The sequence below is a fragment of the Protomyctophum bolini genome (assembly GCF_963924005.1).
Source record: "Protomyctophum bolini genome assembly, chromosome: 11".
Lineage (NCBI taxonomy): Eukaryota > Metazoa > Chordata > Actinopteri > Myctophiformes > Myctophidae > Protomyctophum > Protomyctophum bolini.
The window spans coordinates 11,385,969-11,413,296 of record NC_137872.1 but is presented as its reverse complement, the minus strand read 5'-3'; the positions used below and the strand labels follow the sequence as shown (position 1 = coordinate 11,413,296).

Sequence of the window (27,328 nt, the reverse complement as noted above, 5' to 3'; positions counted from 1 at the left end):
TTTTCTTTCAATACTAATAAGAGGACAGGAAATATTTCTTCACACATTTATATGGCAGTGTCACAGTACTGTGTCCCCTTTGTGCCCATATATGGAGATTTCTGAATCTGTCTGGCATATCGGGGGGAATGGCGGTTGTGGAAAGTCCTTGTGCAGTAAACGCTGAGGAGAATGTGTGGAGAATGTCTGAAGAGTGCAAATAGACATGTGTGGGGAAATTTGACAGGTGTGGGGAACTTGCCAAATCAAGCTTTGGCTGGGGTTGCCATGGCAATCAATTGGCAATTAAGTGCACCCAGCCAATTGGGACAAGTCCTCTTCAGTGACATGTCTGGGATCACGTGATGTCATGATAATAATCCTCTCCCCCTCTATTGTCTTGACACCACCGGTTGTCTTCGTGTACCCTGTCTTCTTCCTCCTTTGTTAAGTCACTTTTAATGTTAAATGTCTTCCTGAGCTCCTCCGTGGTTTTGCCTTTGATCATGTTGGCCAACCACCTGAAGGTAACATCTAACAATCCTTGGATGTCTAAATAGTTGGCAACCATGATAAGTTCAAACAGGGTGCCCTGGTCAACGTCGAGGAACTTCTGAACCCACACAGACATTTCATGTGTCCCCGTGCCCCTGTCCTGGGGCGGAGGAGGGGGGTTGTCTTTGTGATGGGTGAACCACTCGATCACCTTCTTGAGGATGGCAGTGTTTACATATGGGAGAGGAATTGGGTCATCATCTCCTTCATCATCCATTCCCAAATCTTCTAACATAGTCTTGATAACGACAGATTGCTCAGCCATTTCCACAGCCACTTCGAAGATTTCTCCGTTGGCGCTTTGCAACTTTATTTGGGGCATAATTGTGAATGTTTATAGTCAACTCACCGCTAAAGTCAATAGCCAAAGACACACATGTGTAACATGCAAAAGACAATTACTGAAACAAGAGCTCAAGTATTCTGTCGGGGCTATAAACTTCTTTAGTCAAGGCTATAAACTTCTGTAGTCATGGCTATAAAGCTGAGAGCTGTCCTTTTTAGAGGGATGTGTCATTATTCCGCTGTCAGAGTGATGTGTCGTCATTCCTATTATACTCTCTGAAGATCGAAGTGATGGCGTCAGTGTTGGTATGCCCATATATGGGTATTCAGGTAATGTATTGTCGATGGACGGTCCCATGGAGAATGACACTACAGTGTCCACATGAGCACACAAGTGCTCTGAGGACAGCTCTCTTTCAAACATTACTCTGTTGTTCTTAACCCATTCAGGCCTGACGTCGAAATAAAAAAAACGTTCTGAAAGATATACCTATTCAAAGATTTGTGCCGCATTTTTACGATTTTTCAAAAATTGAAGACCTACAAGTTCTACAAGCTATGAGCTTGTAGATCTGCTATTTTTCAATAGCTAACGTATAACAAAATGGGTTAAAGTGTAATGTCACTTATTTTGCTTTCACACTGAAAAACTAAATTATGAACCGAGAGAAAATTGAACATGTCTCAAAAAATTAAACAAATTGCCTGTAAATGAGCTTATAATGGCAATATATATACAAGTTAGCAAAAAAAAAAAATCTTGATGAAAAACAAAAACAGGTATGTTTAAAGAACATTGGTAGTAAAAGTATATCCAAAAAAAAGAGGGATGTCATTAAGGGAGTAAGGGAGGTGGTCAAATGGAGTTGTTTTGGAGTTGTTTTGTAAAAACTGTAAAAACTGTTAAATGCCCGGATGCAAACTGTAACCCAGATGAAACCATAGAGAACCTGCTAGTGGACTGTCAGAGGTCTAGAGATGTATGGGGGGAAATGCCACAGATCGGTTTTTAACATTAACGTTATACTTATAATGCAGTATTGTATGGAGTCTTTGACGAAAAACATGTCTGCTATGGAACAAGACTTTTATTGGGCTGTGGTTTTCACTGTGGTCAATAAGATCTGGAACACCAGGAGTGATCAGGAGGGCCATCTCTGGAGAGGTGGTCTTCATACAAATAGTAACTGAAATGAAGCGACAGAGAACCCTGGACTCAAGACAGAAAAACTGATACCAACACTCTGTGTGTGTATTGCAATTCCTTACTACTGTACTGACAAACTCAATGTAATATGAGTGCCATGAATAATTTAAATAAAGCATATTTAAAGGAAAGCAGGACATGGGTTTAAAATGTATTTCGAAACTTAATTGTATTAAATATTGTAGGATGGCATTTTGTATTGCCGCTATGTTTTGTATGTTATTTTTTATTCATCAGGTACCCACACTTTCTCTCCATAATAAGGACACACGCTCTTACACCAAATGGTAGGGCTGTAACGATTACAAATATAAGTTTATGATTAATTGTCACACATAATTGGGTGCATAATTGGACATGTATGAACTCACGCATCACTAACATGTCCTACACATACAAGACAAAGGAAGTGTCCCTCTCTCACAGAGAGAGAGAGAGAGAGAGAGAGAGAGAGAGAGAGAGAAGGATGAGGATACATGCAGAGAGAGAGAGAGAGAAGGATGAGGCTACATGCTTGGCAGGACTTAAGAAAAGGCCTACATTGACAGAGGTGTTGACACAATTGACCAGTACATAGAGATAAGTTTTGCCGTCAAGCCAGTCATTAAACAATAGCCGTCACAACACACAATCTTCAACACACCCACAACACAGCAGCCGCACACTTAGTAACACTAACTATCTACTAACTGTAGTGTAGATGAACATCAGTCTTCATTTTTAAATGATGGCTGTCGTCATGTGAAAGCCCAAAACCTCTAGCTTGAACTTAAAAGGCTAATTGAAGTGGCCAAGATCCACATGATAATACTATTCTCTGTTACAACAACTCAGTTTGTTCAGTGGCAAACACAACACAACACAGACTGCAGCATCCACCCAATCCCAGAGCAGACACAACACAGATTGCAGCATCCACCCAATCCCAGAGCAGACACAACACAGACTGCAGCATCCACCCAATCCCAGAGCAGACACAACACAGACTGCAGCGTCCAATCCCAGAGCAGAAACACAACACAACACAGACTGCAGCATCCAATCCCAGAGACACAAACAGTCACTGACTGAACATGTTTCATTAATTTCCACCCAATCATTGCGTCCTAAAATGACAGCAACAGCTTGAAGTGTACACACAGCTTAATTTGCTTACAACACAAGCAGCAGCAGCAAAGATGGGGAAAAGGGTTCGTACCTTGAGCTGTCTTCTACTTCAGTTGTAGAAGAAGGGATGGCAGCCAGCAGGGTCAAAGTTTGGAACCCACCAATGGATAGAGAGAGATAGAGCAGTCCTCTTTTAGTTGGTCCTCAGATGAGCCCTCCAGCGGGGTCTCCAGTCCTCTCCATCCTCCATACATCCCGACTGTGGCGACTGTGGCTCAGGAGGTAGAGCAGGTCCTTGGGCAAAATTGCTCCCGATGTGCAGGTTGGTACCTTGCATGGCTTCCGCCGCAATCAGTGTATGAATGTGTGTGTGTGTGTGTGTGTGTGTGTGTGTGTGTGTGTGTGTGTGTGTGTGTGTGTGTGTGTGTGAATGTAATGCATATGTAAAGCGCCTTGGATAAAGGTATATAAATGGCACCGTTTACCATTTAATCCCAGTGTCAATGGCACCGACCAGCCTCATTCTCCTCCTCCTCCTGGAGGCCATCTTCTCTCACCCACCCTCGGTATCACTCCATACAGATGCATGTTGGTAACGTGTTCATCCTGGTTGATGTTTAGCACTGCACGTAGCATTCTGGTGTAGCACAGTGGGGCCAGGGACGGTAGAGCAGGCTTCAGGGTCCAGCATTCACAGCTATATAGGAGAGCGGACATCATGAATGGTAAATGGTGCATTTATATAGCGCCTTATATCCAAGGCGCCTTACATAGATTGTGCATTACATTCACCCATTAACACATACATTCATACACAGATGGCGGCGGAAACCGTGCAAGGCACCAACCTGCACATCAGGAGCCATTAGGGGTTCATAAATCATAAATAATAATAACTTGAATTTATATAGCACCTTAAAAAAAACAAGGACACTTTACATCAACAAAAACATACAATTTTTTTCATGAATATACTATAGTAGAGTATTTCTTTTTACATTGTATGGTTTTATTACTGTAAATTGTTTGACATTGACTTATAATAATAATTATGAATTATGCACATGAATTTGCACATGTAGAAATGCCTATTCTCATACTTTAGTGTGACAGTCTTGTATGACTATGAAGAAGTATAGGGCATTAAGCCATTTTGGGGCGGGAACCCCTTTTGGTGTTTTAAACATTATGTTATACTTTAGCTATTGAAAAATAGCAGATCTACAAGCTCATAGCGCGCTATAAACTTGTAGGTCTGCTATTTTTGAAAAAAATAGTGAAAATTTGCCTCAAATCTTAGAATATATATTCTTTCAGAGTTTCAGTTCAAATCTTTGCTTCTGGGGGGTCCCTGGAACAACATATTTTCAATGGGGGTCGTGGCATATTACATATCATTTTTGGGGTCCTTGACATGAAATATTGAGAACCACTGATATAGAAACATGAGGTTTTTCAGATTTTTTTTTATAAATATAATTAGTGACATGACATTACACACAAACAAACAATTCACCTCTATTAACCATGAATGCTAATGCTAATTAACTGTAGGTAGTAGCTAGGTAAGCTAACCTACCTGGTCTCTTGGGGAATGGACTCCCTTTTTTTCCAAGGACGATAATTAAACTTCTCCTCCTGCTGTCACCGTCATGTCTCTGGGCAGTTTCCACTCCCTGACAACACTGACAACTCTCCTCATCTTCCATGAGGTGGAAGTTGGTACGTTTTAACTTGTTTATTTGTTTTACTAACAAACACGAAGGAGTTTGAGTCAGACAAACACTCGTCAGTTTAAAGCAGGTGTGTGTGTGGGGGGGAACCAAAGCCCTTTAAAGAGCCGCGCGTGAAGCAGGGAGTATCTGCCAATAACCTACATCACAGAATAGAGTGAGCGTCTGCCTTATTACGTTTTTAACTCAAATCTATGCTTCTGGGCCGGGGGTCCCTGGAACAACATATTTTCAGATGGGGTGTCGGTGGCCAATTCATTTTTGGGGTTCCTTGACATGAAAATGTTTGAGAACCACTGACATAGAAACATAGGGTTTTTCAGAAAATTGTCATGATTTAGAAGACATTTTGTAGAATCGTTTTCACGTCTAAATGGGTTAATGTAAGAGTATATGCCTACATATAGAACAAATATTTTAAGAGGGTTTAGATAGAGAGAGAGAGAGAGAGAGAGAGAGAGAGAGAGAGAGAGAGAGAGAGAGAGAGAGAGAGAAAGAGAGAGAGAGAGAGAGAGAGATGCATCCTAACTGAAAATAGAACAAACAACATTTCCACTGCATCGAAAATGTAGAATGTCTTTGCCTTCTGGAGGCTTCTGCTTGAACAAAAATAAAAACAAGTATCACCGTGCCCAGTCAATCAAAAATCTTTATTCTTGATGATCAAGCTTCCAAAAAATGGCAAAATTTAAGTTTAAAATGTACACCAAAATTAATTAACAGCGACTGGTGAGATATACACACATTCCCAACGTAATTCACAGGCAAATTAAATTGCTTGATAATTAAATATAATAACAAAAGCACAGCCACACAATCTCAGTTAAATTGCCCTGGGCTACCACTGTAATAGGTAGCCTATTATGTATGTAAATTGATGCTGCAAATAGTGATAATTGTATGTATAACCTTTTATACAGCACTCTCTAGTGGACATGCTATGTAACTGCAGTGTAAACATATGCCTGGACCAATTTCCTTAGCATACAAACACAGGTAGGAGTAATTGAGTTCCACTTATTTCACCCATAGGACTTTGTATTGTAGATCCAGTGCATTGCTTCCATAGTGTCCTCTGATTTCATTGTATGGCATCGGTTACTCATATCATACTGTAGGATTAGTAAGGCAAGTACATCATTCCAAATCCAGGAACTCTATGGAGGTTGTACTGTATGGTTAATGCCTACCTGTATGGTTTATTAGGGTGCTGTCCAGACAATGTGCCCAGCCCATACTGCTGGAATATTCATTGGGATAGGCCTACAAAAGCATAGATATAAAAACCTAGACACCTCCTTCGCCGCTGCAGTTCATTGGAGCGACGTATCTTATGGAGGCCGCCATATTGAGCTCCAATATGGCAGAGGCCACGCTGCCACTCAAAGTGACTACTGGTCAATCACAGTCTTTTCTGGGACTTGTCAGAATTGTGCGTGCGTTCAACGAACGCGTCTACTCACTGGGGAGGAAGTAGTCTCACGTGGCCAGACTGTTGCCTCTCGAAACTTTCAAATGCTTCCCTCATCATACTACATACATAGCATTCAGAGATTGTGGAATAGTTGTCTGGCTACGCGAGACTAAGGAGGAAGTGATGCTACTGGTGATGCTACTGAGGAGGAAGTGATGCCACTGAAGTGGAAGTGATGATTCTGACAAGTCCCGGAAAAGGCGTGGCAGCGTGCCGTGCCACTCTATTGGAGCTCAATCCAATACTATACACATGCCGGAGGAGGAGTCTACCTTTTTCTGACTTTGATGAGCTACATGGCACGGATCTAGCCCAGCCGCAGGGTCCTGATCTAGGTCAGATATCTCCTTGTAGGACTTTCTTACACAGAGGTCAGGGTTCAGGGGTCACTGGTTCTCAATGTCGGGTTTGGTGACCACCAGGGACCACAAATGGAACCTTACGGGTCTGTACACTCTCAGAGTAACACAGTAACGCCGTTACAGTATAGATTGTGGTTTCAACGGTATGTATGGGTCCATTTGAATCCCTAGCAGTGGACCCCTAGTGGGCCCCGGGCCAGACGTTGAGAAACAGTGCTCTTCTACACACCACGCCAGTCTACTCCTTATTCTCCCACGGAATTACTCTTATCTATTTGATCCATTAATCAAATTTGACAACATCTTTTAACGATAGTATGCACATTTTACAGTAGCTTTATTTTTTGTTATAGATAGATAGGTAGGTAGGTAGGTAGGTAGGTAGATAGATAGATAGATAGATAGATAGATAGATAGATAGATAGATAGATAGATAGATAGATAGATAGATAGATAGGTGCTCATTTATATCGATCAATAATTAAGAAATTGAAAAAGACAGCTATAACTCAAACACATTTTTATTACTGCTACATCATGGACGTGTTGTCCTTTACTCGTGTGCCAATGGTCATTCAGCTAAATCGCTGTGAAGCTTATCTTAAGAAGGAAATAATACACATTACAACGCTGACTTTGCTGTCAAAGGAAGGCAAACATAAACTTAGACAACAGTAAGAATAGTTAAGTGAATCAGAATGTACACTTTCGAAGACATGACCCTTGAGCCCTGACCTCCACCTACATAACAAAGCTCATTTCCAGGCTGTCAACAACCATGAGCGATATGTATATAAAACAAAAAGGAGAACCATGGAACCACTTTTGCTTGTCAGACACCTTAGGATAGGAAAATGATTGTGTATATATTAGAAGATAAATACATGCACCATCTGTTAAATAAAATGTGACACCTAACATGCAAAGTTTAGATCTAGACAGAAATAAATGCTTTGGCTTATATCAACTAGATTGAATGGCTTTCATAGCACCCGAAAAAAGGCTACTCCAAAAAAGAAAATACTTCTTAAGCACATGGAATTGACCTGCTGCAATGTAATTTTTCATGATCTTACAAAACAAATGGGCAATTCTTGTTTCCAATTTCCCATTTTATTCACATACAAGGGAGCTGGTATCGACTGCTTTCAGTCTTTAAATTAAATTAGATGCTTTTTCCTCCATTTATTTACTTCTGTCCCATGGGTGTTTTCTGTAGCCTCAAGAATCTCAGACAGTCCATTGAAATCGCGCAGAGAGAGAGAGAGAAATGGGCACATGTTTCCACTAAGCTTGTCAATAATATTCTCATCTCTTCCGCACATTCATTCTTCAGCTGCCTCATCATTCGTCCCTCCATCTCCTTCATATATACCCTACCACATATTCTCCTGAGAAAACAAACACACACATTACTCTCCTCACTTCTTGACAATACAGGCTTTCTAATAAAAGCAGGGTTGGCACAACACCAGTCCTGTTTTCTTTCACTCCGTTCTTTCTCTCCATCTTCCTCCCTACTGCTCCCCACTTCCCATTATCTTCTTATTTTCCCCCTCAGTTTTTCCGATAGCGGTTCTTTACTGGTTTCTCACCACAGCCGGTGGCCTCACAGTTGGACAGGCCGGGCTGCTTGCCAGAATTGACGCTGCTGAGGAGGGCAGGCAGCTCGTGTGTGATCGCCTTCTCGATCTTATCCAGGAGACAACCTCCCATGTAGGAGCACTGAGCCGTCAGGGATTTGAAGGTGGAGATCGCATTGATGCCAAAGAAGTCACGGTACGCGTGGGCGTTGGGCAGGTCAAACTTGCTGACATTGGTCTTGGCCAGGATGGACTTGAAGATGTAGAATTTGTCGGGGTCATCCACGATCTCTTTGAAGACCAGGTCGGGGTCACTGAAGTAGCTCATCTTGTCTTTGAAGGTCTGGACGTAGCGGTCGACCAGGAGAGCGTGGATGCGCACGCGGATGCCGTGCTGGCGGATGAAGGCGATCTTGTTCTCCAGGCGGTTCTCAATCACCTGGTTGAGATCCTCCAGGAGGGAGATCTCTTCACGCTTGAAGAGCTCGCGGCTGGTGTCGGGGGCATAGTCGTACGGCCAGAAGGAGCTGACGTAGACTCGGGGGGGCTCGGTCACGTTGATGAGGGGGGCTAAGCTCCAGAACAGGGCTCCATACACCCTCATCAAGTCCTGAGTGGCCAGGTTGTCAGCCTTGTTGAGGATGATGCGGATCTGGGACTCGCGGCCCTTCAGCTGCCTGAAGAGCATCTCCAGTTCCAGCCCCACGTCCAGCTTGGTGGGGTCAAAGGTTACGAAGATCAGGTCAGCGCGGTCGATGAACCACTGGCAAACATCGTTGAAGGGGTAGCCTGGGTAGAAAAAGAGAACGTTTATATAATCATAATTATCGCCAATGAGATCGTATGGCCTCAAAAAGATTAAATTAAATAAATGAATGAATAAAACCACATTAGATTATATGTGAGAAAGGATGCACCATTTTTTAACAAGATGATGAATTTTGTCCAGCGAGCCTCACCTCTCTCTTGCTGCTTGCGGTTCTCAATAATTCCTGGTGTGTCTACAAAGGTGACGCGTTCCAGAAGCTTGTGGGGCATCTCAATTCCGATCAGCTTTTCCAGAAAGTTCTGGCCAAACTTCTCTAGAGGTGAGAAAGAGCGGGAGCTGTCTGCTGCCATGACGATACCCTCCACAGAGCGGACCTTCTCCCCGTGCATGATCACAGTAAACTCAGAGGTGGTGGGTTCAGCACCTGAGGACAAGGGGATTAAAGAAGATTTCATACACAAAGGTAACTCAAAGGGTTTTACATAAGCCATTAAAAGGTATTTAATATGTTTAAAATGGACAAAAGGCATTTCAAGAATCTTATATAGGGAACTTAAACCCAAACTACTAGGGGGACTTAAAGCCCATGACAAATGGGTCGCTCAACCCACACAATATAAAATGCATTCTAAGATAATTTATCTTGTGTATTCTTGGTTTATGTTTCAGATATTAAGATACTTTCATTTCATTAGTTTGTTTTATGTATGTTTTATATTGCACTTACATTTGTGCTTTTGAACCTAATTGGATTTATTGGGTTGTGGGTGGGAGAAGGGAATGGGCTAGATTGTGGAGATTCCGCTTTAGACAATTTTGCATATAACCTTGCTAATTTAATAGTATTATGTATTAAATGTTTTGCTTTTTAATGTTGTGGACTCCAGGAAAAGTAGATGTTGCCATGTGTGGTAGCTAAATAAACTCTAACTCCACTAATATAGCATTATGAGAGTCAAGCCCTTATTAATTATGAATTATTATTCTTTCTCTCTTGTTCTGATCTACCTACCTACCTGCCTACCTACCTACCTAGCTATACCTACTTACCTACAAACCTAGCTTCCCAGCCTGCAGTCTGGGAAGCCTGCATATGCCTATGTTCTGCAGTGTTGGAATTTTGTTTTCAGAGCAGTCTTCAGTGTTGATAACATTTAAACTTAAAGTAATTTTTATGTGACTGTAGTGACATTTTGTTCGACATGTAAGTATTGATGGCTTGTCTAGTAGTGCTTTAACAAAAAGAGGAGAGGCGAAAGAGAGAAGACACAAAGTTGTGAAGATAGCAAATGGGTAACCTACCTGTGTAAAGCTGGTAGGGGCCTTCTTTCAAGCCAAGGAGATAGTTGATCATGGAGGACTTGCCTACACTCCAGGGTCCCAGGAACAACACCATGGGCTTGGATGTAATCTCTCCATCTGTAAAGAAAGAACAGGACAGCAATTGTCATAAAACAGGATAGCAAAAAAATGACTCACCGTGCAAGTTAAGCTCAGCAAATTGGAAAAGAATGGGAGTAAGCTAAAGTATATAAAATTATGTGAGGGGGAAAAGAAAATACAGCTTTCATATTTTATGTGGGTCTCACAAAGAACATTTTTATTTTGATTCTTAGACGTATAATAATATAATATATATATATGATAATAGTATAATAATACACTGCTGCTCATGCACTGTACTCATGCTAGGATTTTACAAACAGTAGCATAAGGCAACTTCAACCAAATGCTGCAGCCAGGTCTTAAACAAACATCGATCAATACATTGATAAAAATAAAAGACAGTCGTATAAATGGACAAAGCTTCCATAGCAAGCTGAGTTGTGTGCGAGTGGACATGGTGTTGGAGTGGCAGGGCTCAGTTTGTGTTATTCATCCAATTATACATTATCAATCTATAGTGTAGCCACAAGAACACAATGCCTGGCCAAGGCAGAGGGTGGTGGTTGTGGTCTTTTAACTCTACGGTACCCGTATGTCCCCTTAAATCACGATTTCATACTGCCTCGATATTAATTTATATACACACTATGCCGGTTTAGTTCCCAGTAGATTGTTTAGATTGTTTGAGTTTGCGTATTTACACTTTTCAATAGTTAAGACCACCCCTCATTAGTATTTTTCTCAAATCTGCAACACAACAAAACAATCTTGAAATAAAATATTGAAAGAATTTGCCAAAGGGTTAACAGTGTAAATGATAATAGACAGCACAGATGGAATGGTGGCATGATTCCAGTCATAGTTTGATTGCCAAAAAGAATCAAACCGGTCCATTATAACAATCAATGTGACTGGGATCATAAAGGGATAGATAGATGAAGGGGGGGAGGGATGGGGGCAGAGCACCTCAGGCAGTGCCATGCACAGAGAAGCCCCCCCATTATACCCACCTGTGTTGGAGGCCCCCAGGGTTCGTCCGGGGTAGGCTGTTAGATGAGTGGATAAATAGGTGTAAAGTCAAGAGAGAGATGAAAGGAATAGGAGGTTTAAGAAAGAGGGAAGAGAACTCAGTGAGCATGAGGGGTTTCTAGAAGCTACCGGGGGGGAGCTGGGGAGTAATGAGGGGTTCCTAGAAGCTTCCGGGGGGAGGGGATTAATGTAAAAAAAAGAAGATTCATGGAAGGAATGGGTTGGGTGGCATCTTATGTCATGTTTGACATGATATGTAGGCTACTTCTACAATGGCTTGTGTGATTTGTTTGGCCTTTTCCAATTCTCCTGCCATGATTTTAGGCTAATTAAGCCTTGTACTGTATGACAAATAGCAAAAATAGACTCTACACACTCTACATGCTCACAATGCGTTGTGAGCTTGTAGAGCTGCTATTTTCACTATTTGTGATCATTTTCGGGAAAATAAAATATGATAAAAAATAATAATCTCTCGCCTATAAAAAAAATATGCCCAAAATAGGGACTCTGGAGATAACGTGGTTAAACTCCCCACCTCAGTACATGTTAAAGCTCCTATATAGAGTTGGTGTTGGATGTGTTAGCATGCACACCAAGCTAGCCAAGCCACAAGATGAGTTGTGTTGTTTGTCCTTTGGCAGTTAATTGTACAGATAGAAAGGAGAGTGGAAAGAGTAGGTGGGGAAAAAACTAAAGAACAAGAAAAATAAAAGAATATGCAGAGGAGAAAAAGAGGGATGAATATAGTAGAAAAATATAGTAGCCTACCTTCAACCACCAGTGCCAAGAATGCCATTGCTTTCAAATACTTCCAGATTTAATACAGGGCATTTTCAGAGAGAGAATGTTTTAGGATTAAAGGTGGTGTAAGTGATGTGTTTTTGTAAAAACACTTTTTTATATAAATATACAGTATATATATTTAATCTATTACGATTGTTTAACATTGCTAAAAAGTTTGTTCAGTAACAAAGGTCTCCCCATCTCTCCAGTGAACAGAAAATATATTTTCAAGTCGAGATACAACGTTTAACCAATCAGGAGAGAGAGAGCTTCAATTTCAAGACACCTGCTACTGAACACACACTAGCTAGCAATGATTTATATCACTTACACCCCCTTTAAACATTACGTTTAGGTAGTCTATTATCATATTACAATGTTGCTTAAATATCAATTTTTGAACCCAAGAAGTAGCCATTCCTCTCCAGGATAAAAGTAATATACTGTAATGAAGCCTAAGACTAAACTGCCTTTTACTGTATGAGAATGACGATGTGTGTGTATGAACAAGTCAACAGATCAGTCTCCAAATCAATTAAAATATTGAAGTCACACTAGAATAAGGTGACGCACAAGGTGCACACACACAGCCACAGCCTCCATCATACCTGAGATCTCATGTTGTCTCAGCTCATTGTACTTGTAGGCCTGTTCCATGGGCTTGATGGCCGAGCGGTAGATCTTACTTAACTTGTCCAGAGCTCCTGCAGGGGGACAAGAAAGAAAACAAAAAAGCAGAGAATAAAAAAACTGGGTGAGACTAAGATATGTTGTAAGAGTCTGTTCTTGCTACAAACAAAACTAAATCTATTCATGTAAAAGGTCCTCCAGCAGCCCCTAGAGGCCAAGCTGCTTCTTACACCCAATAGGACTTTACCTGACCCAGACAGTAGTGCCAGAGCTCAAATGATGATTTGAAATTGAATTACTATTTGTCCACTTTTGATTTTGTTTTCTAGTTTAACCTTTTAACCTTTAACTAGTTTTTCTAATAAAATTGCTTTTACTTAAAACAATTTAAAGTGACTTTGGGGACCTTATGACTCATAAGAGTCATAAGGTCCATTTGCTTCCATTTGTACACTTGGAGTGATACAAAAAAAACATACGAAATCAGCCCTTTTCATCTGTGACCTGGAATAAGTATTGCTGCCTGCCTGCTGAATGTAAAAATGTAATGGATGAGCTGATGCCATAGAGCACATGTTCTAGTCTTCCCATCAGAACAACATCCCTCTTGTTCAGGCCCACGGGCCACGAACGGCCTCTGCCACCACACACCCTACATCCGGATTAATTATTTATTATGTGCCCAGCATCAAAAACAGAAGATCTACAAACTCATAAACACATTGCATCGTGATTCGTGACGCATTGTGTGTGTTTGTAGATCGCCTATTGTACAGGTGCAAGTGACACGGCATGCAACCAAGCCTAAATCAGCCATATGGACTTCTTACCGGTATAGTCTCGTCCCTTATTCTCCTCAGTGGCGAGCCGCAATGTCTCGTCAATGTGAGACCTGTCTCTGAGGGGGAGGCCGGTGACCACATCTTCCACCGCAGTCTCCTCTGTAGAAAAAGCAAAACAAAAACAATAAGCTTCACAATGATGCCACTACCAGTCCAGACCAATACGTACAATTGTAGTGTTTGTATAGGTGCCTTAATCCTTTTTTGTCAAATTGCAACTTAGGACAGTTTTTCTCAAAGTGGAGGACCCCCGTGGGCGTGAGGTCCTTATGGGGGTTCCAGAGGGTCCACAACCAAATAGGTTAATATAGCATCAAAAACAGTCCAACCACCTTAACCTTATTTCATACTTTGGCTATTTGAAAACCGCCGATCTACAAGCTCACAACGCATTGCATCTGCCCATTCCTGGCACAAAATCCTTTCAAATGCACTTTCTTAGGGTCTTTCACATGAAGATGCTTGAGAATCACTGAGTTAGGCATACATAAACAAAAGAGCCATTAAGACCTCTGTCCTCTCCCTTTAGAGGCATCTTTACAGCTCAGCAGTGAGAGTCAAGTGGACCCAGATGCCAGGGTAACAAACATAATGCTGTTTAATGGCTGTTTCGTGACAGGTTTATAGTACTATTCAGGCAAGGAGAGAAAATGTGCTCTTGATTTAGACTGATAGATAGAGGCATGTTGTAAATGTTCCATAAAGCTGTGCTCTACGAGGCTCATTATGTTGTTATTACTTCTTGAACTGCATTGATTGATCGATCAATCAATATAGGCTATGCTCCTACTGCTGGGAATGTCTGTCTGTGTATAGCACGATGAAAACTGCTCCTATGCTCCTACTGCTGGGAATGTCTGTCTGTGTATAGCACAATGAAAACTATGACCAGACAAGGTTGTTGAACCTGAAGATAATGATGATGTTCTGCAGTCCTGAAATGTCTTTCCACTTTGTCATCTTATGCAAAAAGATGTTTTTATTTTTATGCAGAATGTGTGATATTGTATGACTACAATTTACAATTTAGGCATTTAGCAGACGCTCTTTATCCAGAGTGATACTATTAATAAGCAATGTAAACACATACATCAAATGCATAGACACAGTGTAGTGCCTCAGTCATCTGGGGTCATAGGTCATTTGGTAAACCAAGAACCAATAGAATCAAAACAGTATATTATAAAGAAATAAAACAACGACAGTGTATTGTGTATCTGTAACTACCGTAGTCTGTCTGTCTGTCTGTCAGAACAAGCGTAAACTGTGAATGGACAGAGTTTGCAGGTAAATATAGCTGTGCTCCCATTAATTTGAATTCTGTCCAGAGAACACAGCCTACAAATCAATGTGACATCAGTAGGAATAATCTCATCCAAACTTAGCCTATAACAGAGAGAGAGAGAGAGAGAGAGAGAGAGAGAGAGAATGTATTTACACTAGACTAGTGCTGTGTGACATCTCCATATTTGAATGTATCATATTGCTTAGATCACAGCTGCTAATACAAGCCACTCTCAATTTAGAAATTGCATGACTATAAATAGCGAGACAAAGACATTTGTTTGACGTCGCCATGGCTTTACAACAACAGAACACAGAGATATAGTGACTAGAGGGACTCCCCCCGGTTTCATAACAGATGAGGAGGAGAACATTGACAGGGCCAGAGCTAGACCAGCACTCCCCATTGCCCACTGTACTGGAGACAGTGACATGTAATCATCTGCCTTTCTTCTACATTTAAAATCCTTGTCAGGGACTTATCAGCCTATGGAACAAGTCCGACCACCCACCCATTGCATTTCACACACACACACACACACACACACACACACACACACACACACACACACACACACACACACACACACACACACACACACACACACACACACACACACACACACACACACACACACACACACACACACACACACACGATATGCAACTCCCACATTCGGTATTGACTGATTCATTTTTTATTTTAATTTGGGGTCATTTCCCATTCAGAGAGGCGAGTGTAGACAGACAGGACACTGAGGGCATGGGCAGAGTCTAATAATTCAAACTCGGATGCTTGCGACTCACAAGGAGCATGTGGTTACTGGCTAATTTCGGTGTTGTCTATTCTCAAAAAGCACTCGGTTGATCTGAGCATACTATGTTTTATTCATAAGGATTAGTGCTTATAATAGAAATAGCAATTGCAAACGATAGGGGGTGGTGGGGGGACTTATTTGTACATGCAAACTTTGAAATACAGTAGATATTCTATGACTATAATATTGATGCATTTGAAATATTGTGATATGTCTTTATTGTGTCTACATTGGCAGAGAGTTAATGATTATCTCAAATATAAGGAAGATCATTATATTGATTTGCTTAAGTCAGCCCTCTCACACAAGACCAGAGTAAATAGAACATATTTCCACAACATCCTGATCTCAGCTGGTAACTGGCAGAAGTCCCGCTGAGCCCAGGCCATGCCATGCCTCTTGTGTCTCCAATAACCATCATCACAAATCACAAAGCCACAGAGCCTTCCCAGGCCAAGGACCTCCAAAGTTTTGATTAGAGTATAATGATACGCCCAAAACATAGGGATGCCAACAATGTTATGGATTACATTTGAATGGAAATTAAAAACATAATTCATACGGGCCCGCCAGGGGGCTTCGAGAACCACTGATTTAGAGCATCGGTTTTATAGATGAAGTCGTTTGGGGAGGCAGACAAGTGGTTCAGTTCAATCCTCTGCTCCTCTTGGCTTAATAACAAAGTGTCCTTGAGCAACACACTGAAACTGCTCACGATGAGCAGTTGCATGGGAGCCTCCACCGTCTGTGTATGAATATAGTTGCAGTTAACCGAACTAACCAATTTAAATCGATGAAAAAAAAAAAAACATTCCATTATAATGAAGGTATCCAGCCGGCTGGACTATAATTGGCTGAATGTCACCGATATGTTCTCCGTTTGCTTTTCCTGTTTCTGTCTACAGTTCTACACTGCATCTGTCCGAAGATATAGACAAAAGAAGAAAAAGGTAGATTTGCTGATATAAAAACTAAAGTAAAATATATACTTGCTTCAATCAAAAAAAGTGATATAACCAGTAACCACTAAGAAAGCCCTAGATCACATTTACAGCTTCAGGTCATGGTATTTATTTTTCTTTCAGTGAGCTACTAAAGGATTCATTGCAAGTCAGTTTCTGGGATCAAACTGTTTTCATGCCAATGTGACTGAAACATCTGGTTTGCTCTACAGTATCAGAATGTTCCAACACCATTGCACATTACTGCTACATTGCCAACTTTTCTATCCCAGTAGGTTGAAATTTAAAGCTCCTGGAATTTTCTCACATTACTTTAGTTTGCTTGTGTGAGAGTGGCTTCTGAGCTGGAAACAATAAGAAGCATCGAACCGTCCATAATGCATAAAACCATATACCGGTACCTTGAAACAGCTGCTACTGTACTTACATGCTCTTTAACCAATATATCACATTTACACACAATTAGCCACAATCTTATGTCATCATATCATGTCACTATCATTCCTTTTGTAGAAACATAACACTGAAATAAAATATGCACTCTATTGAGGGTCAAAGGGTATGCTCTGATGGTGATTTGCACGATTTATGGCATTATGTTGTCTCAGATATAATTCCTAGCTGCTTACCGACGTTTACCCAACCAAACATGCTTGGCTGGACAGAAACCACTCCATTTAACTCCATTCAGCACCCTAGTCCTCCCAGACACATTCTTTGTTTCAAGGACGATGCTAAATGTCTCCTAAGTGGAGATACTTTATGGCTGCTTAACCACTAGATCTTACATAGAACTACTTTGTTGACAGAGGCTCCTCAGGGCTCTACTCGCCCCCTCCCTTTTTAACCTGTGCTGCACCAAATCTCTTAGTTGAAAATAGCTGATCTTCTATTTTGTCCAATGTTCGGCTATTTTGCCATGCCCAGAATGGCGACGCTATGGTTTAGTGGTTAAATTAGCTGTGGGAGTGTGGGTCTGAGGCAATGTTAATTTTCTCACTTGCAGCATTTCTTATCAAGTGTCTAATGTGATTGTCTTAATGATGGATCAAATTACGAGTAGTCGCCCAAACGTCAAGCTGGCACTGCAGTGACAATGATCCATTAATGAATCTCTTCGCTCACATTACACCAGGTTACCACTGTAAAGGAAACATACCAAAGGAGATACTGTTTTCCTAATGCTGGCATAATAGTATATACTGTACTTCAGGCTTTCATTGAGCACGCGACAGATGCTCCTATCAGCAAAGCGGCGTCTGTGACGCGCTGCTTGTTAAGGAGCAGCGCTGCTATACCCTCAACCTGCTAAAAATAGCCATGGGTAATCGTGCTCCCAGCATGGCTAAAAAGGTTAACAGTCTAGATAAAAGGGGTACAGTCAGCGCCTCAGAGACGATTTGATAACAAATCTATAATAGAGGTTCCAAAGACCGATACTACAGGAGGCAAGATTATTGTGGAGAGAGTATGAGGGAAGATTAACCACGTAAAGCCTATAATCTATTGTATAATGAATAGCAAAAAGAGAACAATCTTGAAAGTATCACTATTCCAGAATTTGATAAATCTGTGAAAGTGGTTTAAGGATTATGGTCCAAGGATGTATAAGAGGACATCAATCTGTCCTTGAGGCCTATTGAGGCCGGAGTGGAGGTCAACTATCATCATCCTTCCAGATTCTACTACAATGACTTGTATTGGGTGAATGTAACCCACAATGTAAAGCACTTACATATTGTACATGCAGACCATTTTATTGACCATCATCCATCCCATCTTCCATTTTTGTTGTGCGAACTTTGAGGTATTGCAAAGTGTAAAGTGGAATTTTTAACATATTTAAGCCCAGTGAATATGATATCATTAAAGATGCATACAAAATAAATTGTATTTGTTCACGTAAGTGTGTGAGTTTTACATGGAAGTCCAGGCAATGGGGAGTGTTGTAGGAGTGTTGTAGGCGGGAGTGTTGGGCAAAAGTATCTTGCTCAAGGAGTGGGGTAGGACTTTGACTTTGGATCGGGACGGTCCGAGGGTTGTATCTGTGGCCTTCTGTTCTGATTACCAGACAGCCCTCTCTACCCACTTACTGTAGCTACACAGCCACCCTAAATCCTGACGTGTCATTCTGAAGTACCAACTGTACTTGACATGTACCAAGACCTTGCAGACATCTTACACTAGCTTCTCACCATTCTCAAGTTAGCGGCAGGTCAAAGTGAGTTCAAGTGGAACTTGAGGAAATAGGAAATAGAATTCTCTTTTCGTAGGCAAACCTGAAGTTACCTCCCACCCGAGGATTCCCAGCCGTTTGGGTTTGGAAGAAGAACAAGTTTGGAACAAGATAATCTCCGCACATGAACACACATTACAGAACCACACAGGCATGTGTGAAATAAAAGCTAATGACAGCTTCAAATTCATGGTTGTGATAAAAACGAATGATTTTAAAGTCATAGAATAATGCTTTCAATCTGGCTTCCCCCATATATTGGGATGTCTTTATAAAATAATTTTTAAAAAGGAGGGAAGGAATCATTTAAAAAAGTAGCGGCAGATATACAAGCTCAAGATGCATCACTATGCGATAAATTGTGAGCTTGTAGATCTTCGCTAGCTGTCGGGTTTTAGGATTATAAACTGTAGCATATAGACCTATGTGGACTGCACAGGCAGTAGATTTGATTAGAGATTTTGAACATACTTTTACTACACTACAAACACTTCTATAAAAGGCCACTAATTGCAGAAAACTGTTTGGTGCAAGGCTGCAATGGATAAGCATAAAAGTATGGCTATCACCAGCTATGGTCTATCCTACATTACAACCCAGCATTCACTGGATCTGCAAGAGCAGGATGACCTAGTAGGGATTGAAAATGGAGGGTCAGCTGACAGCATATAGAATAGTACATCCGAGGTACGGATCACATCTTCTCAAAGCATTATACCTGTCAGCGTTAGGCAGCATAGAGAGTTTAGGGAAACTGCTGTAACTTGAGGCGTCATTGAGAGCAGTCATGTATTCTGACCCAAGCCTCTTGAGAGGGCCTTAACTGCTGTGAACTTGTTAACGCCTGCCCAGGACTGGGCTGCACAAAGATGAGAGAGTATGTCTTGCTAGCGGACAGCGAACCTTGCATCAGTCCCGGAGCACTCTAACTTAACCCCGCAGGCGCCGGGGGAGCAGATACATATGAACCCGACATCTGTCACTGAGACCCATGTGTCCTGGTTGAGCCGGTTGCCAAGCAACTGTCCTCAGTTTGGGGAAAACATTCCGATGGCACCAGCATATCCTGTAGGAATGTCGGTGATTTGGCTTCAGTGACTGAGTAAGTCACGCCTCAATTATATCAGTATTAGCTCAATGAGCTGATGGTCGCATGTGGAGGGAACTCAGTGATTCTGAATTATGCACAATAAGACTTTAGATCAATTAGTAGCAAAAATCTATTAATAAGTCAATCAATCACTCACTATTCATATCATAGGACACAGCAAATTTTGATAGTTTTGAACTTTAAAACTAAAAGAGAATGTTGAACTTTCATATTTAGCGTCTACTCTGGATACTGTGTGTGTGTGTGTGTGTGTGTGTGTGTGTGTGTGTGTGTGTGTGTGTGTGTGTGTGTGTGTGTGGGGGGGGGGGGGGTACACTATGTGCACAGTGTCTGCTTGCAGCAGTGGAGATCAATTTAATTTAATTTAATTGAACATGATGAGGGCTGTACAGACTGGAGCTTCTACTCAACAGGATTTTCCACTCAAGAAGATTTATCCTGAGGGTTTTCACGAGCTATACAATCTCCGACAGATGACATATTTAAACATGAGTACCTCAACAAGAGTCATTCAATCCTAATAGACCATCTCTGCAGGATACGTCTTCATAGAGCACCTGGTCAATAGCCAACTAACTTTTGTGCTGACAAATCGAATAACAAAGAAATGCATAGGTTTAACACACACTCACACGCCAAACTACTTTCCTCCAACCCTATAGTGGTCAGTCACTCACAGGCCTGAGAACTGACAGAGCAGTGCCTGGTGAGTTGGGGGCAGTGGTGGCAACAGGTGCTGGCAGAACTGGTACCACAAATAGCCCTACAATGGGTCAGAAGACGGAAAGAGGAGGGCTGGGGGTGGGGGAGGAAAATGGCTATTTCCTATTTTAAGGGTGTGAGTGTTAGTCAGTCTGGAGACATCCCCGTCCGTCCGACGGGCCTCGTGCAGTGAGTGTGACATGCAAAGGCCCATCACTTCCACCGTACTAGAACTGCTCTGGTGTACTATGCTACCATCCACCTATAGGGGTCGCGAATACAGTGCTGCTTCACACTTTAAAGAATACAACAAATTGATGCCCATATTGATTCCCATGTTAGTAGTCTAGACTCTAGAGGAAGGAATTCTATTGACATACAGAACGCTTTGGTCCCATGTATTAAGTCTGCATCCGAGCAGCCCTCTGCAAAATTCACAGACAAAAAAGATTACTGAATTAAACTACTAACGTCGGAAGTTTGGAAAATTCCTTTGCACCCAAAATATGGGTGTAAACAGTAAACTACTGCGGGCCGGGTACAACGTGTCAACAGCAAAACATATTCAAAGCACGTGAGCCGGGTTGCTTTTCAGGGCCAATCTTAGTGGCTTAAAGGGCCTTCCAGACCAATGCCATAGGCCACCAGCCTATATGGAGCAGGCCATATCCTGGTGGTAAGTCCCGGGATCAATTCGAGGACACACAGGAAAATGGGAAGAGGACCGAGGGGTGTTGATCTCATCCCTGCTCTCCTGTCCCTGAGCCAGAAGACATCAAGTGACCTTGAGGCTGGACCACGTGTCCCGTGGAAGGGTGGGGACTGGGGAGTGAGCGGGTTGGCCATGACTGGAGGGTCCCCTCTACTACTATCACCCGAGGGATGTCCCAGACATGCCGTCAGCGGAGAGCCAATGGATGCTTTCTGCCGCCAGTGCCAAAGACATTCTGCTGTATCAATGATGGCGATAGCATTGCAACTCCAAATGTAAACAGACTGGACTAAAACACAAACTAAGGTTATCATTTGTGGAACAACTGTGTCACTCACTGAAAATAACTGCTTTAAAAACAAAACCCAAAAGACACAATGACAATTTATTTTCATTTAGAAATCAGTTATTGTTAAGAGAGTGACGTCATACTGCCCTAAGACTAGGAGGTACTAGGAGGTGCAAGGAGCCTGACCTATAGGGTCTAGCACCTTGGTCTTTGACCCCAGGAAAGTGTGTCAACAGTGTGTAACAACAGACGTGACAGGCCACTGAGTCAACACAGCATTCCAGTCAATTACCATTTTCCAGGAATATTTTTGCATCCCCAGACCTCTCTCTTATAAGGCACGTACTGTACTCATGTGACAAGACATTGCAAAACTTTCAAGAACTGATTTTTATGGGGTTTTTTTGGAGCCATGTACTGTAGTAAAGGCTTTAACATATTAGCTTCTTAAAAGGCATAGCATAATTATACCAGCTACTGTATATATTACCTCAGTATGTCTATTTTAGTCAAATTACATTGCATAATATACTGATGTGCATCTCATTCTCAAGTCAAATGGTAGATCATAGTATCGTACGTATTAATCATCCAAATCAGCAAACTATTGTAAATTAACAGCGTGCTTATTTTGCCTGTGTATTTGCACTCTGTCCGACATGCTTTTAACTTGCTAGAATCACAGGCACACTGACTTTACAACACCAACATTACCAAACAGTTGCTCTACTTCACTTCAATGTTTTATCTTGTAGAACACACACTCCAAAATCAAACTACTCAGATCCTGGAGCAGACATGATCATTCACAATGTGAATGATAACATGATAGAAACTTGACTTCACATTTAATTAGAGGGATACTGCATCTTCTCTCAATCTCCACATAGCTGCCTCTATCTCCAAAATATCAAACCCAGAACACAGCTGCTGCTCACAACAGAATAGCTTGTTGGCGCCAATGTGTAAGTTGTGCAAGGACTGAAATGGACTTGAAACAGAAACATCAAAACACATGAGTCTGGAGGACTACAATATAGGCAATTACTCCATACACTATAATTAAAACAATACCTATTCACAATTGTCTTTGTTATAGTTGTGGTGTGGACTCTGCCTTTAACTATACCTGTATCTTCATAGTTTTAGTGCTCTGTGTTTAGCAAGAGCAACTTAGTGCAGGAGTGAAGTAAATGACATGAACCCTAGTCAACAAACAACAGGCGAAAATAGACAAGAAAAAGAGTGCAAAGAGAACCGGTAAGTTCCACAAAGTACTGTATCTAGGATAGCAGGTAAACATCGAACCTAGCATCTGTCTAAACAAAATGCTATCAACATAGCATACTTAGCACTTGTGGACAAGCAAATGGAGGAGTCTGAATGGATGAGTCTATGAAAGCCTAGGCTGAGCTTCACCCTGGCCCAAACTCCAGTCCGCCCCTCCTGCCAAGAGAATGCATGTCCCTATAAGGTCAGCTGCTGGGAATAAATTGTGATTGTGACAGTGCTGGGTGACAGCAGCTGCCCAGCTTGTCTAAAGGGTAGTGACTGTGGCATGGAGGGAGGGGTGAGGAGGAGGGGAGGAGGAGGGGCAGTTCAGGGGAAGGGAGGGAGGAGGGTGGACCTACTAGTGGACGGTGTAGGGTTTCAGGAGGCCTTCCAATCTTAGACACCTGGCTGGGAAATGAAGGCCTGGCCCTCGTTTCTGGGACTGAATGCCCCCTCAAGGACGGACAAGGGTGACAGACAAGGGTAACACCGATGGACCCATCAGAAATCCAACCGATTCTGTATGAGGTCATCTGGATGTAAGCACTAAGCAGCAGGTCACCACATCACTTACAGTAGCCCCATCGGTGACATGTAGCCAGAAACCGTTCAGCCGTGATCATCACCGTTAACGGTCTATTGATAATATGCCCAGATAGAAAGTAGAGTATCATTTGCACAAATCCCATCATTTAGCATGGAATAACTTAGTATTATGATTTTGAGAATGTGAAGCACAGAAAAAAAGCAATCTATGATGATCTGTATGGTTGCTATCTTTTACGTTAAGCCCTTCCATCAGTTGGTTCCACGCTTTAAGACAGCTGGCACACTGCATCCCCAGGAGACCCCAGGCTCGTCTATTATTCTACAGCCTCATGCAGTGACATCGTTGTTAAGACATTGCAGTGCCATCATGTTCGTTGTCCATTTCTGTATAAAACACACGTCAGGAGGATTGCTTCCCACGCATGCAGTGCACGTACTGCAGTTATTTAAAAGTTGCCTGTTAACAGGCAAAGTTTAAATAACTCTCTGGTCGACTTGGGTGACGCTATCTTCTGCCAGTGTGGCGGTATATGTTCCCTCACACTAATCTCACATGTGTTCCGGCCAGCTCCCCTGATATCCAACTCATTCAACGGCCGACGGACGGAGGAATTGGCCCGGGCAGATCTGACAGTGATGTTGATCAAGGCTGATCAAGGCTGACCAGGATTGACCGTGGCAACAATCTGAATCACATTATCCAAATCGCCATTTCGACTACAGTATCTCACAAACAAAGCAACAAAGTGTGACCACAGTACTTGGTCGAAGCAGTACACCACTGACTGTACATTAGCAGTATCGAAGCAGCACAATAAAAGCAAATGGCAGTGCAGAATGCCGAAGCCCACGTGCCATTTGACCCTCGTGAACACCACGCAGTGGGAAAGCAGCTAGAAATGGACTCGTATAGTTTGTTAAAATGTTTGAGCTTACCTGCTGTGGCCTGCGAGAGCAGCACGGAGACAAAGCAGCATATTGAGACTAAACCCTTCATGATGGTTGCCAGGAGAGCTGTGATAGTCACACTGACTATATATACCACGGCAGGAAGGTCAAAGGGCATCACGGGAAAAGGGGGTGCGGCATGGAGAAGGCCAGCGGGTGGGGGGTGAGAGGTGTGTGTGTGTGTGTGTGTGTGTGTGTGTGTGTGTGCCAGGCGTCACAGAGTCACAGCATACCAAAAGGTCCTTACGTATGCAAACAGCTGACTCCTTTTTGAACAGGTTGCAGCTTAGGGCTCTGCATCGAGGCAAGGGACCCAGGCTCTAAAAATCGGTCTGAAGTCATTGCACATCACTATGGCAATAATAATAATACACAGGCTGACCGTAAATATATTTGGAACCACTTAAAGGTGCCTTCAATTATATTTATTCGTTAACACAAAACATTATTTATTTTTGTTAAAAGCTCTATATTCCCCATGGCAATCATCACTATAGTTTGTTCAGTAACAGGGGTCTCCCCATCCCTCCAACTCTATAGTAAAAAGACCCACTCTTTTATACAAAAAATATTTTGTATAAATTGACTTGATGTGAATGCTCTGATGAAGGCTGCATAGCCGAAAGGCGTAAGCGTTCCTTTTTGGTGTGTTCCAATAAAGAAATTGAAATGTGAGTACTTTGTCCGCCGTTTGTTTAATTTTTGGATGTGCTACCTTTAAAAAAAAAAAAAAAAACGTTGTTATTCTTCGCAGACAGCGTTTGTTTGTACATCTGCAGTTTTTGAGAATAAAATAAACTTTACCATAGATTGTTTTGCAATTCTTTGGAAGATTTTATTGTTTTGGCTGAACTGCATATCTAACAGGGTATATGAGGCCCTACATCCATGTAATAACATCTCATTAGAGTAAACGGGTTGAAAAGAAAAATCAATGCTGACGAAATAATGTAACATTTTATGACCACGGCATAATCAAAAATCGATGCGACAATTCACTTTCCAGAATCGCATCCATTAACAAATTAAAAGATGGAATCATAAACTGCAGTCCTGGTCAGCTCGTCCCAACCATGAATTATCATCAAATGTCCGAGGCAGATTTATGGCCTAGACTCTAGGCCATAAATCTGCCTCGGACATAGAGAGTGAGACCACAAATCGTTCAAGAAAATGAACCATTATGGTGACACTTGAAGGAGCTGTCGAATGCTCAATTTAGCAAGAAAACATAGCTAAAAACATTTGGCTGGGAAATTATAAATGAATGGGTAACAGGGGGGGGGGGAGATTTTCTTACTTAAGTCCTACACGTTGCGAGACTGTAGATCAGCTATTTCCCGTCAGGGGGATATCAAAACGCATTATGAACCCTGGGTGCCAGATCTGTGCATGAGAAAGAAGGATGATTGGGTGTAACCATGTATGGCACAGAAGTACCTCCGAGTCAAACTAGAACTCCAAACGCTAGTCAGATTAAGCCTAATTTATACAGTGCTGTCTGCCAAAAATAACCCATCTCACAGATCGGTTCTTTTTGGCGAGAAAACTCGTGAGATGGAGCATAAATTAAGATTTACTGCTTTATGACAGTTAAGCAGTCACAATCTGGTGATCATATTCTCACAAATCTCTGGAATCAATGTCTCCACTGTAAATGAATCCGCAAACATGGCTGCGGTTCCTTATTCATGTCCATTCCAAATTCCTCAGAGCCCTCATGCAAACAATGCATCATCCTTGTGTGTACACACATTTTCACCAGGATCATGCCTTAACCACTTTCAAGTCCCTATTTCAGTCCTGGCATCAGTGGTGGAAGAATAATTCACATTTTTTTTATTTAAGTAAAAGTACCAAAAAGTACAAATACTGTCTGCAATATAGAGGCATGAATACTATTCCAAATGTACTTGAGTAAAGTACAAAAGTATTGGCATCAAAATGTACTTAAAGTACTCCTTATGCAGGATGTCCCATTTCATGTTTTTAAAATGTTTAAAAATCATTTGAAAATAGCTGAAGTGGTTAATGTACGTTTTGTAAAAAATAATCCAAATCTACAAAGTAACTAGTAAACGTGACATACTCAAGTAAAGTACAAAAAAGCCTACCTCAAAATGGTACTTTCCACCAATGCCTGGCATTGTAGGTGTTAAAAAATCTTCAAGGAGTTTCAAGCCTTTTCTTTAAAAAATAATATTCGGTTGTCCCATCACAACGGGTTGTACCGCTAGTAAATCAACAACTTAAGATGACATAACACATGCACATGTACATGCACATGTACATGCAAGTGTTCTTGCACTTTTTGGTTTATTCTATCCCTTTGTTTGCTGTGCTTTTTTGTTTGAATGTTATGCTATCTATGCTGCTGCATTGTCTGTAAGGAAGCCAAACGAAAATAAGTGTTAAAGTGTACCTGTACACAAGATGTAACAATAAAGTACAACCTTGAACCCTTGATAAAACAGGGTTTTGGTGGTTCATTCTGAGAAAGTAAAGGAGTCCTTTTTCACCATGCTAGCAAAGTGGTGGAAACTGGTTTGAAGGAAAGGAAGCATGTATGCTTCAATGAATTTCAGTTACCGGTAGAAATGGTCCGATCCAAAGCCCATGTACCCTCACAGTGAACACTATACAGACTTTCTTTCATTTTTTGGTACCTTTAATCCCAGTTTCACCTAGCTGATGACTAGGTTATGGTTATGATGATAG

At 41.7% G+C, this 27,328-nt stretch overlaps 2 protein-coding genes across 3 annotated transcripts; both read right to left on the bottom strand.

Annotated features, from left to right (window-relative positions):
- Positions 1 to 337: 337 nt before the first annotated feature.
- LOC308324468 (S-phase kinase-associated protein 1-like) lies at positions 338 to 856 on the bottom strand (the record flags this gene model as incomplete). The annotated part of the gene is made up of 1 exon (XM_080776512.1): positions 338 to 856. One exon carries the CDS (start codon positions 854 to 856, stop codon positions 338 to 340), a length of 519 nt encoding a protein of 172 aa, XP_080632638.1.
- Positions 857 to 5,497: 4,641 nt separating this feature from the next.
- srl (sarcalumenin) lies at positions 5,498 to 24,679 on the bottom strand. 2 transcript variants are annotated; one of them, XM_080776082.1, is made up of 7 exons: positions 24,599 to 24,679; positions 13,716 to 13,826; positions 12,864 to 12,959; positions 11,451 to 11,486; positions 10,357 to 10,473; positions 9,245 to 9,478; positions 5,498 to 9,074 (listed from the first exon to the last, which is right to left on the bottom strand). In XM_080776082.1, the coding sequence occupies exons 1-7, from the start codon at positions 24,657 to 24,659 to the stop codon at positions 8,260 to 8,262; spliced, it is 1,470 nt and encodes a 489-aa protein (XP_080632208.1). In that variant the 5' UTR covers positions 24,660 to 24,679; the 3' UTR covers positions 5,498 to 8,259. The 2 variants fall into 2 exon arrangements, with proteins under 2 accessions (XP_080632208.1, XP_080632209.1); XM_080776083.1 differs by lacking the exon at positions 11,451 to 11,486.
- Between the last annotated feature and the right edge of the window lie 2,649 nt (positions 24,680 to 27,328).